The sequence below is a fragment of the Pelophylax lessonae genome (assembly GCF_965119305.1).
Source record: "Pelophylax lessonae genome assembly, chromosome: 4".
Lineage (NCBI taxonomy): Eukaryota > Metazoa > Chordata > Amphibia > Anura > Ranidae > Pelophylax > Pelophylax lessonae.
Genome location: NC_138771.1, coordinates 297609836 through 297622444, shown reverse-complemented (window position 1 = coordinate 297622444; position 12609 = coordinate 297609836). Strand labels below are relative to the sequence as shown.

The window sequence follows — 12609 nt, the reverse complement described above, 5'->3', positions numbered from 1 at the left end:
GCTGAATTAAAAGAAGACAATCAGGCTCTGTCGCAGCAGGTAATTAGACTGACACAACTTACCACTGCTCAGTCCCCTGAACCCAAAATAAATCCTCCTTTGGTATTTACAGGCGATCGCAAAAAATTTTGCGAATTTAAAAACGCATGTGAGTTACTTTTCTTGCTAAAACCCCGTACCTACCTTACTGATCACATTAAGGTTTGTACTATTATTTCTTACCTAACAGGCGATCCTCGGGCCTGGGCAGACTCTCTTTTTGAGAAAAGCGATCAGCTTCTCAACTCCTATGCCTTGTTCCTAGCAGAACTTACTAGCCTATATGATGATCCCAATAGGCAGAGTACTGCCGATCTTCAATTAAGATCCTTGAAACAAGGTGGGAGACCTGTAGAAGACTTTGTCGCAGAATTCAAGAGATGGACCCTTGATTCAGAATGGAATGATGCATCTCTGAAAACCCAATTTAGGCTTGGCCTATCAGAGGCCGTTAAAGACGAGCTCGCCCGAGCGGATCTGCCAAAAACCCTGGATGCATTGATACAACTCAGTATCACCATAGATAGAAGACTACGAGAAAGAAAGGCTGAGAAAATGGGAATGCCATTATCCAGTTCTTCTCGGATTTCGGCCGTTGACCCCGTTCCTATGGAGGTAGGAACCATACGCCCACCTCTATCAACTATGGAAAGAGCCAGAAGACGATCTGGTAATCTCTGCTTGTACTGTGCATCCCCGGATCATAAGATAAAAGTCTGTCCCCTAGTCTACAAAAAGAAGGGTGAGTGTTCACATGTCCTCCTAGGGGGATTGACAACTTCAATCACTAACCCTTACCTTTCTGTTTGCTTAACATTACAGTGGGACCAGAACAGGATTACTACTAAGGCCATGATTGACACAGGATCTTGTGGAAATTATATTGACATACGTTTTGCTGCTTTAAATAAAGTTCCTATTATTTCTAAACTTAAACCTGTCTCATTGAGTCTTATTAACGGTGTTCCTTTATCCTCTGGTCCGATCACTGATCAGACACAGGCACTCCTAGTCACTACTAACGGGTCTCATATGGAGACCACTACCTTCGATCTAATACCTTCACCCCACTTTCCCATTGTGTTGGGACTTCCCTGGTTGCACACACATCAACCAACCATAGATTGGAAGGAACGGACCCTGACCTTCCTCTCTTGCTATTGCGAGGGTACGTGTAACCTCCCGTCTTTCGGGAAGATCCTGTCTGTGGTGACAGATGAGATTGCACCACTATGTTATCAGGATCTCTCTGAGGTTTTTCTTGAGAAAAATGCTCAAGCACTACCTCCCCATCGAGACTATGATTGTAGCATTGATCTACTCCCAAATAGCAAATTGCCGTTCGGTCATGTTTATCCTCTTTCACAGGATGAACTTTCCCATCTCAAAGACTATTTGGATGAGAATTTGGAAAAAGGTTTTATTAGACCTTCCACTTCTTCCACAGCAGCAGGACTCTTTTTTGTCTGCAATAAGGACTCAAGTCTCAGGCCTATCATCGACTATAGGCAATTGAATGCTATTACAATAAAAGATCACTATCCTCTACCGCTTATCCCTGAGCTCATTGAGCAGGTGCGTGGAGCTACCTATTTTTCAAAATTAGACCTGAAAGGAGCATACAATCTCATTCGAATCCGTGATGGAGACGAGTGGAAGACTGCATTCAGAACCAGATACGGATTGTTTGAATATCTTGTAATGCCATTCGGGCTATGCAACGCCCCTGCAGTTTTTCAACGATTTATAAACAATATTTTCAGAGACTTACTAGATGTCTGTGTTGTGGTATATCTGGACGATATACTTATATATTCACGATCCCTGTCTGAACACATAAGACATGTAAGACTAGTATTATCGAGATTGCTTGCACACAACCTTTATGTGAAACTGAAAAAATGCTTGTTTCATAAAGAAGAGGTACTGTTTCTAGGCTACATCATATCCAAAACAGGAATCGAGATGGACATGAGTAAGATATCCTGCATTCAGGATTGGCCTACACCAACCACACGCAAGGCGCTACAGCGATTCCTTGGATTTTCGAATTTCTACAGGAAGTTCATTAGAAACTTCTCTGCCATTGTGAGACCCCTCACACAGCTCACTAGCATTAAAAAAACATTCAAATGGTCAGATGAAGCATATAAAGCTTTTCACCTGTTAAAGACAAGGTTTACTTCTGCTCCCATACTACGCCATCCAGACCCTTACCTCCAATACATTCTGGAAGTAGATGCGTCAAACATGGCAGTAGGAGCAATACTCTCCCAACGACCAACTCACACTTCACCACTTCATCCAGTCGCCTTTTTTTCTAAATCCCTAAGCAGTCCAGAGATAAATTACCCCGTGGGTGAAAAGGAACTGCTTGCTATAAAATTGGCTCTGGAGAATTGGCGACATCTACTCGAAGGCACCCAATTACCAATACTTATATACATGGACCATAAAAATCTCCAATATCTTCAGACTAACAAAACTCTCTCTCACCGACAGGTACGATGGTCACTATTCTTTCTAAGGTTTAACTTCCTAGTGACCTACACACCTGCAGATAAGAACAAAAAGGCGGATGCACTATCACGACTAAATGAAGAAAACTACTTCGAAATCCCTTCCGTTCCTATAATACCTCACAAACGCATTATTGGAGTTGTCCGTTCCTTGAAGGAAGAGGTTTTGCATGGTATAAGTTTGGATTCACCCCCACCACAACTAAATACTGATGCAGAAGGCTTCCTCTACTACAACGACAAACTTTACATACCACCTACCATACGCACCAAGATCTTGGAATTATCGCATGATGTGCCTATGGCAGGACATATGGGTATGACAAAGACTCTTAATCTGATTACCAGGCAATTCTGGTGGCCTGACATGAAAACATCTATACAAAAATTCGTCTCTTCATGCAATGTCTGTGCCAGGTCCAAAATAGACACTACGAGACCATCCGGTCTACTATGCAGTCTACCAATACCCCAAACTCCATGGGAAGTTGTGTCCTTGGACTTTATAGTGGAATTGCCTCCTTCCAAAGGATTTAATACCATCTTAGTGTCAGTGGACCATCTGACAAAAATGGCACATTTCATTGCTATTCGCAGACTACCTTCGTCCAAACAAACGGCAGAACTCCTGATGAAACATGTCTTTAAGTTACATGGTATCCCAAAAACTCTTCTGTCTGACCGTGGATCACAATTTATTTCCAAGTTCTGGCAAGAACTATGTCACATACTACGGATCGAGCGGAAGCTCACTTCTCCTTACCATCCGCAGACCAACGGACAGACTGAAAGAGTCAACCAATGCATCGAGCAATATTTACGTTGTTACACTTCTTACCAACAGGATGATTGGGTGGATCTTCTCCCTCTGGCAGAATTTGCCTACAACGCAACCCACAGTACGACCAAGCAGAGTCCGTTCTACTTGAACTATGGGTTTCATCCCTCTATTCTTCCACCACGCATCCTTCCTTCAAATAACCCAGTAGCCTCAGACTATCTTACCCAAATAAAGGACTCTCTGGGTTTGCTTAATACTATAATTGCACACGCTCATATTCAACAAAAGAAGTACTATGATCTTCGCAGAAGACCTTCTCCTCAGTACGCTATCGGGGACCTCGTTTGGCTCTCAACAAAAAATTTAAGACTGAAAATCCCTAGCAAAAAACTTGGACCTCTGTTCTTGGGACCTTTCCCAATCAAGTAACTTATTGGAAAAGCTGCAGTACAGCTTACATTGCCAATAGACCTCAAAATACATCCCATTTTCCATGTGTCGCTACTGAAGCCCCATGTTCCTGACCAAGGAATAAGGCCTACTATCCCACCTCCTCCTCCTGTACAAGTTGAAGGTGGAGAAGAATATGAGATAAAAGAGATTCTGGATTCTCGTATCCACAGAGGAAGACTTCAGTACTTGGTTCGATGGAAGAACTATGGGCCCCAAGACGACACCTGGCTAAACACCTCTGACATACATGCCTCTAGATTAATCCGCAATTTTCATGCGAAGTACCCAGACAAACCAGCTCCAGAGGCCTTCAGGAGCCGGCCTTAAGGGGGGGGTACTGTAATGTTCTGGTACCTTTGGGTACCCTAATTACTCTTTCATAAGTGTATGCGCCCCACCATTCTCTTTTGGTAAGGTGCGCATACACCTTTAAGACTGATGCTGTCATCACTGAGCGCCGGACTGGATGGCTATTTAGATCGCCGGCTCTCACTCACATGTGTTCGTTCAAACTGCTTTGTGCCTTGATGCTAACCTGTCTTGAAGCTCTCATGCTCACGCTGATCCCTGTATCCCGCTACCGGATCATCCGCTCTTGCCGAACCTCTCCTCTGCTACATTGCTATTAGTGATAAGTACCCCACAGGGGAAACCTCTATAACCTTCATACTAAAGCTTACACTATCTAGCTCTGCATACTAAGGACTATTACTACATCTGCATTATCTAAGATTGCTAGCTCTTGAGCCTACTACCACCTGTTCTTGCACTGGGTTGATCTCTCTTGTATGTCCACCTGCTACTCTGTCATCTGCTACCATACATGATTGCTAAACCTATCTGCATCCCATCTGCTACTATCTTACTTTCAAGAACATTTCCTTTCAAGTGTCTGTCATCTACCATCTCTACCCAACCTGTCTCTTCAGCCTATCATCACTGTGTTACTATATACATAAGTCACTCTAGGAAACATCTTATTGAGTGTGTGTATTTACTTGCTGAATTGAGATCATCCACACATGATGAGTCATTGGGAGTTGGGATTGGTGTCTCAGCGTTTCTCTACATGACTACTGAAGTGGAATATTTCTGCAGCTGAAAATCCACATCATACATAAAACTCAGGAGCGTTACACTATTGCTCAAGAAAAAAGGGAAAAATGCCCACTCCCAAGGCAAGAATGTAGCTTGGCATCATAGAGGAAACTGTGACATGGATCTTTTACAATTGAAGAGGGCTTAGGAAGAAGTGTTTGTAATCAAGACTGAGGAGTAAGGTACTTTTTGCAAAATACACTGTTTAAAGGGGTTGTAAAGTCAAAAGTTTTTTTTATCCTAATGCAGCAGCCCCCCTCAGCCCCATAATATTTACCCAAGCCCCCTCTCTATCCAGCGATGTCCACAAGTGCTTCAGCCATCTGGGACTTTCTCTCCTGATTGGCTGAGACACAGCAGTGGCGCCATTGGCTCCCACTGCTGTCAATCAAACTCAGTTAGCCGATCAGGAGAGAGAGGGGGCAGGGCTGAATGGCAGCTCAGTGTCTGAATAGTTAGATGGAGCAACAGCTCTGCTTTGGTACCCCAAAAGCAAACTGTTCGCTTTGGGGGCACTCAACAGGAGGGAGGGGCCAGGAGAGCCGAAGAGGGACCCAAGAAGAGGAGGATCCGAGCTGCCCTGTGCAAAACCACTGCAAAGAGAAGAGAAGTATGACATGTTTGTTATTTTAAAAGAAAAAAAATTGAGACTTTACAGTAACTTTAAATTTCATTTCTGCCTGGACTTTTAGGTTAACAGTTCCATAATATTTAAAACCCATAATGCATTTTTCATACAAAAACCTCTAAAATGTATTCAATGAGAACCATATATTACACATTTAAAGTGCATGCCTCTTTGGATAAAACCCCCATGTCTCTTATATCCAAAACATATCTATTCTTTATATGTTGCTTATTATATTGGTTTAGAACTGAAAAGGTTAAGCTTTTGATGATGTTTTGCCACGTACACACACTAAATTTCCCCTATAGTGTCATATTTTGATGCATTTTATGTTACAGAGCTGCTTTCAAATGCTGGTGTCAAGCCCTTGATGAAACGCTCAACATGTCTGATGCTCTTAATTCATGGCAAGAGCTTGATGGCTCCCCAGACAGCATAAGCAGCGAAAGATCTAAAGATTACAGTAAGAGATTTGTATCCCAAGCGGGAATTTGGGGTTGTTTGCTGGCTGCTGTCATTGCTTCTAAAATGTCTCGGTAAGTATTGAAGGAAAAAATTTCTTGATTTACTTTTATTTATCACATAATTTTTAGTGCCCAGAGGGGATCAATAAAAGCTTCTCCTGGTACATGCTTTAGAAATAAACTATTACAGTACAGTAAGCGCAAAACTTCACTGCAGCAGCAGTTCTGTTACCTAAAAGCTTTCTGTATACTTGGTTTATGCATACGTTCTGTCTCAGAAAACAATAGGCTTTCAATGTGATGATTTAGTTAGTAGAAGACATATTTTGTATACAATATATTTCTGCACTTGTCGCTATAAACTTATACGCACACAGACAGAGGCTAGAGTATATATAGAAAGAAGTAGAACATTATAAAATAAGTTCCTTTTGGAAAACCAGTAATGTTTCCTTCACCCCAGCACCTTGTTGTCTCTTTCATAAATTTTTTTTTTTTAAATATGCCAGGGGCATTTCTAATAGCCATAGGCATGCCAATGTCTGATACCGCTGACCGGTGTTTTCTGGCGGGGGGATGGCTGTCCCCCTATCAAAACACAAAAGCTCAGCAGGGGAGATCGCTTTACTAACATTGCATAGTTAGTACAGTGGCTCCTCCCGAGATCCTTATTTTTATTTTTTTTCATTCTTCATCCCGCAGGGTTGAATGAAAAAAAAAAAATGAAGTGTGTACTAGGCTTTAGGGTGACAACCATGGCTCCCGTTATAGATACAGTGGATGAGTAATAAAGCCACCCAGGGACAGTGAGTTTGTAGTTTGTGGGGTTACCATGTGAAAATGAAAACAATGAAACTTGAAAAAACAGATGCAGCCACTTTATCAAGCACTAGTGATCTGCAATATATTCCATTTTTGGTTTGAGTTTTGGATACATTTTAACCACTTTACCACCGGAGGATTTTGCTGTCTTACGTCCAGGCCACTTTTTGCAATTCGGCAATGTGCGACTTTATCTGACAATTGCGCGGTCATGCAATGCCGTACCCAAACGAAATTTATGTCCTTTTTCTTTTGGTGGTATTTGATCACTTGTGCGATTTTTACTTTTTGCGCTATAAACAAAAAAAGAGCGAAAATTTTGAAAAAATAACAATATTTTTCAAATTTTTTATATGAAATTCCCCCCAAAAAAATGTAAAAATCAAAATTTTTTTATCATTTTTGGCCAATTTGTTTTCTGCTACATATTTTTGGTAAAAAAAATCACAATAAGCGTATTTTGATTGGTTTGCGCAAAAGTTATTGCGTTTACTAACTACGGGAAAGATTTCTGTCATTTTTGGTGTTTTTTTTTAACGAGTAATGGCGGTGATCTGCAATTTTTTTTGCGGGACTGCGACATTGCGGCGGACAGATCGGACCCTTGACTGACATTTTTGACACTTTTGGGGGTACCAGTGACATTACTACAGTAATCAGTGCTATAAATATGCACTGTTACTGTAAAAATGACACTGGCAGGGAAGGGGTTAATTTTTATTGGAGAGGGAGGGTTTAATGTATGCCTGGTGCTTACTGACGTGTGTGGGGGAAGGTGACTGAGTGACACAGGCACAGATCGGATGTTCAGCTATGCTGAACCCTGCAATCTGTCCCTGCCTGTCACTTAGGATCTCCACACTCGATTCCCCGACGATCGGGAAGAGCAGCGGCGATCACCGCCACTCCTCCCCTGGCCCGACTCCCGCTGTGACTGAAAACAGCGGGAGCGAGCCTCCGGCGGCGCGAGCGCCGCCTACAGGGGGAGGAGTCCAGCGACGTAGGTCTACGTCGCTGGACGATAACGAGCCACATTGCCGCAGTAGCAGCAATGTGAGCAGTCGTTATGTGGTTAAGAAACAGCAGCTACCTGATGAGGCCTCCTCTGTGCTGTCTTTTTCAATCAGCAAGCTTTATTTTCACTAGATTTGCAACAAAGAAGAATGTAACAAAGGCCTGCTGTCCTTTTCCAGACTGAATGCTAATGTGCAGGAATTTATATTGAGCAAGTACAGATTGAGCAAGTCAGATTGGGATACAATTTAAAAATATTGTTTTCTATTTGCCAGCTTACACACAATAATACTACCTTTATTTTCTGGAAATTTAAAATGCACTGAATGCCTCAAAATCTATTGAATAGAAAAGCAAAGAATTCTTTCATTATTGGGGAAAATGAAGAAGCTTTATAGTAGTTTATAGTTAGCGTGTGCAGTGGAATTTACAAACATGGGTCCAAATAATTCACCCTTTTTAAAATGGAAATTCAAAAACAATGGGGGCTCATAAAAAAGGGACCCCTGATTTACTTATCTCTATCGCCAAGGTGATTATTTTAGTGACAGATAATTGCTTTTATAGAAATCATATAGATTCTTGAACTATATATGCATGAATATTATTCAGATGTATTGTTGTATAAATCACTGTGTGTCCAGTGTTTCTGGGCCCCATAGTGGTCGTATTGTTTGCTGTAGCTATGGTTAAACCCTTGCACTTGAGTCAGGACAAAAGTTGAGAAAGTTTTGTGTTCACAGTCAGAGGAATTATGACATGCTTTCTGTTATTTCATTGGTACCGACCAGAAAAATATTTTTGTATGAACTTACGCTATGTTGCCAAAAGTATTGGGACACTTGCCTTTACACGCACATGAACTTTAATAGCATCCCAGTCTTAGTCCGTAGGGTTTATTATCAAGTTGCCCCACCCTTTGCAGCTAAAACAGCTTCATCTCTTCTGGGAAGGCCGTCCACAAAGGCTGTCCACAAGGTTTAGGAGTGTGTCTATGGGAGTGTTTGACCATTCTTGCAGAAGCACATTTGTGAGGTTGGAAGAGAAGACCTGGCTCTCAATGTCCACTCTAATTCATCCCAAAGGTGTTCTATCAGGTTGAGGTCAGGACTCTGTGCAGGCCAGCCAAGTTCCTCCACCCCAAACTTGCTTTGTGGACCCTGCTTTGTGCACTGGTGCGCAGTCATGTTGGAACAGGAAAAGGCCATCCCCAAACTGTTCCCACAAAGTTGGGAGCATGAAATTATCCAAAATGTCTTAGTTCATTTTAAGGGTTCCCTTCACTGGAAATAAGAGCTAAGCCCAACCCCTGAAAGACAACCCCACACTATAATCCCCCCTTCGCTAAACTTTACACTTGGCACAATGCAGTCAGGCAAGTACTGTTCTGCCATCAAGCACAGACATGTCCATTGGATTGCCAGACAGAGAAGCATGATTCGTCACTATAGAGAACACATCCCCACTGCTCTAGAGTCTAGTCACGGCATACTTTACACCACTGCATCCAACGCTTTGCACCTAAATCCAATGATTTGGAGGGGTGTCCCAATACTTTTGGCAATATACTGTATGTCTTTCTGAATTTGTAAACCCACAATGGAGTTTTCACTCCAGCATTGTCTTTGTAATGTCATCTTTTTTTCCTCTGCAAGCATGTCATTATCTGTTCAACTGAACAGTTTTAACTACCAATGCTACCCTAGACACAGGATTTGAAGTAAACCCTTCATGAGAGACATACTGGAGATGACACTGCTGAAGTTCTAAACATGCTTTTTTCCTGTCCTTTATAGGGACCCAGTAGTTTTATTAATTTGAATCATGCAGACCTGGAAAACCAAAGTTAAAGCAGAACTCCAGGAATTAGACACAATCTACCCTTACAATGCCACTTTTTCACTGCAAATGTTAAATGCTCATTTAGTCTAGGGGTGTAGAGATCAGGTATATTAGTTATTCTATAGAAGGTAATGGTCTTTTTGGAAGGCCAACTACAGTGCTTGCTAATAAACCTTATATAAATAGCAGTACAATTGACTATAACAGGTGATGTGTGATGAACATAAAAACTGTCAATAAATAAATAAATAAATAAATATGGTGATATTAATGGTGATTAAAGTGACTTGTGAACAACTTCAAATAAATAGTAATAGCAAGATGATACAAATTAATTGCGTGCCACAGTATATAGCAATGAGTAATATATCAATAAATAAGTTCAATGGATCAATAATAAATTCCAAAAAAAGTGACTGTAGTGCTCAGAAATTTATTATCAACAAAAGTCCTCAGTGATTGTGAATTTTCCAGCGAATTCAAAAGTGCAAGTGCTCAAACGTGATTTCCATGATATCGATTCCTTTCACCATGTGTATGGATAGAATGAATCACTTACCGGATCTAGTGGGACCTATATGCCGTATGGCATTTGGACCACTTAAGCTTAGTTGCCCCCTGGGCTGGGATGGCTTCCCCTTTAAGGCTCAATTGGCTGGTGCCGGCTCCTTTAAGCTCCAGGACATACGGCCAGTAGATATGGGGAAGGAGAAAGAACCTCCAAATAGTGTAGTAGTTCAAATTATATAATGTTTATTACCCACAGTTTGGGTTTAAAAGGCAATAGATACAAATATGAATCACTGGTGGTCAGCGGTGTAGGCTGCGTGTCCTCCCTGCAGAGTGGCGAGCAGTACTTCCGGCTTGCGTTCCACCTTCAGTGACATAATGACGCTATGCGTTCCAATCTAACACGTTTCATCACTTCCTGTGACGTCCTCAGAGATCTTATTCTATCCCTCAGTTTGCAAGGCTTTAGCAATGTTCTCTTCTACCTGAAGGTCCGAGCTGTGGGTGGACTGTGGGTGGTCCCTCAAGCTCATCAGGTACAGTGCAGGCTATTAATCTGCATTGTACATGAGGGAGGCAAATGTGCAACCATGACTGAGTGCACCCCAGAGAGACAGCAGTTTAGGTAGCACGGATGGAAGAAGCCTGTTGGAGCCAGGAATAAGTGTTATGCCTTATCCTTGCACCTGTTGACTAAAGGAGCTTTTAATCCTTGCAGGGCTTGTGTAGATTTTTTTATGTGTTTTTTTATCTAGGTGTTTTGCTTTATGTCAGAACCCTAACCCAGTGTTTCTCAACTCCAGTCCTCAGGGCACACTAACAGGCCAGATTTTAAGTATTACCTTGGGGAGATGCAGACTAGAATACTGCAATCACTGAGCAGCAAATTATATCACCTGTGATGGATTTCAGTTTTCCAGCAAACCTGGCCTGTTAGTGTGCCCTGAGGACCGGAGTGGAGAAACACTGCCCTAACCTGTATACTTGTTCTGGGCTAGGGATTTGAAGACAAGACAATGTTTTTTTCAATAAAGAATCCAGCAAAGACAACCTTTTGGGGAAAAAAAAGGTGCAATGGCAGACTCCTGCAGACAAGCCCTACAGCTTTCAGTCCGTACCTCTGCACAGGGCTGTTAGTTTAAGCACTGCAGAGCTTGTGAATGAACTATAAGTCCACTCATTAACATTCTCACAGTTCATTGAGAACTACAAGCCGTCTGCCATGGTGACTGACCGGATTTGTAGTATGAAAGAATGACATGGCTGTGTGGGTGCTATCACCGGGGGGGGGGGGGGGTGTTGCCTGGTGAGGAGAACATGTGCTGTTGCATGTTCCACATTACACCCTAAATATGGGTGGCTCGTGTGACATGCTCCAGTTGGTGAACTTATCCTTTAAACAGCAGCAGCAAGCATGATGTTTATTCCTGGACACAAGCGCTAGCTGAAATTCCACATATGAGGATAAAATGTAAAATCTATGAATACCTATTAAATAATAGCCCCTAAAAACATTAACACGCCAAAGGTAACCAGGTAAAACAAAATTTCTAAAAAAAAAAAAAAAAATTATAATTTAGACACATAAATAATGAAATACGTAGGATTATAAAATGCAGAAAGTCATCACTAAATGTAAAATTGGAGCTATCACTGACTCCGTTACATTTCAAAGCTTAGAAAGGGTTAGCAGGCCTTCACATTTTACATTTTAAAGTTGAACTCAAGGCAGATAAAGGAACACAAATTAATGCAGCTCTGTTTTCATTATTAGATCATTAAGTGTATTTTATTCTTCAATTCAAGCTTAGCCTGGTAGAGAGTGCCAGTTTGTTGTGCAGTGGTGCCTATGTGCTAACAAGGGCATGCTGACAAGAGGATAAGGCACAGCGACTGAGAAATGGGCTCATCAGTTTGCTGCTTCTTTTACTGTGCAGCCACAGGTTGGGCATTTACAAGATGTGTACCTTAACTGTAGCAGAGAAAAATCAGGTCTCCTATCCTTCCAAGACAGAGCTGTAAATCTCCAGGCAAGAAGGACAGAAATAAAAAAAATCTGTTTCTTGTACATCTTCATGTTTCTTTTAACTTTATATAGGTTATTTGGACCAAGCTGGTCCAAAAGAGCCAGTTACTTCACTAACATTTGTAGCGGTGCTGTGCGCTGCATAAACTGCATGTAGCCTCAGCTATATACAATGCTGTGTTTTCAGGCAGCAGGATGAGATTTTCCCGTCCCACTACCGCACCATAATTAATTCTGGCTGAGCACTGCCATTCACCAGGGAGCTATGTATTCTATAAATGAATACAAAGCTTCCTCTGATTGGCTAAGGCAGAGTCTCTACTCCTTGGCCAATCATAGAAAGCTTTTTATTCATTCATAGAGTACAAAGCTTCCCCTGAATGACTGAGCAGCGCTCTGCCCAACTCGATTTT

The 12609-nt window shown here is 41.8% G+C and overlaps 1 protein-coding gene across 1 annotated transcript in view; it reads left to right on the top strand.

The window, feature by feature from the left end:
* The window catches only part of CFAP54 (cilia and flagella associated protein 54), a 616124-nt gene that overhangs the window by 442764 nt on the left and 160751 nt on the right, over window positions 1-12609 (top strand). Inside the window, exon 44 of the mRNA XM_082253561.1 lies at window positions 5857-6054. Coding sequence (XP_082109687.1) covers window positions 5857-6054 — 198 coding nt within the window. The remainder of the gene's footprint in view (window positions 1-5856; window positions 6055-12609) is intronic.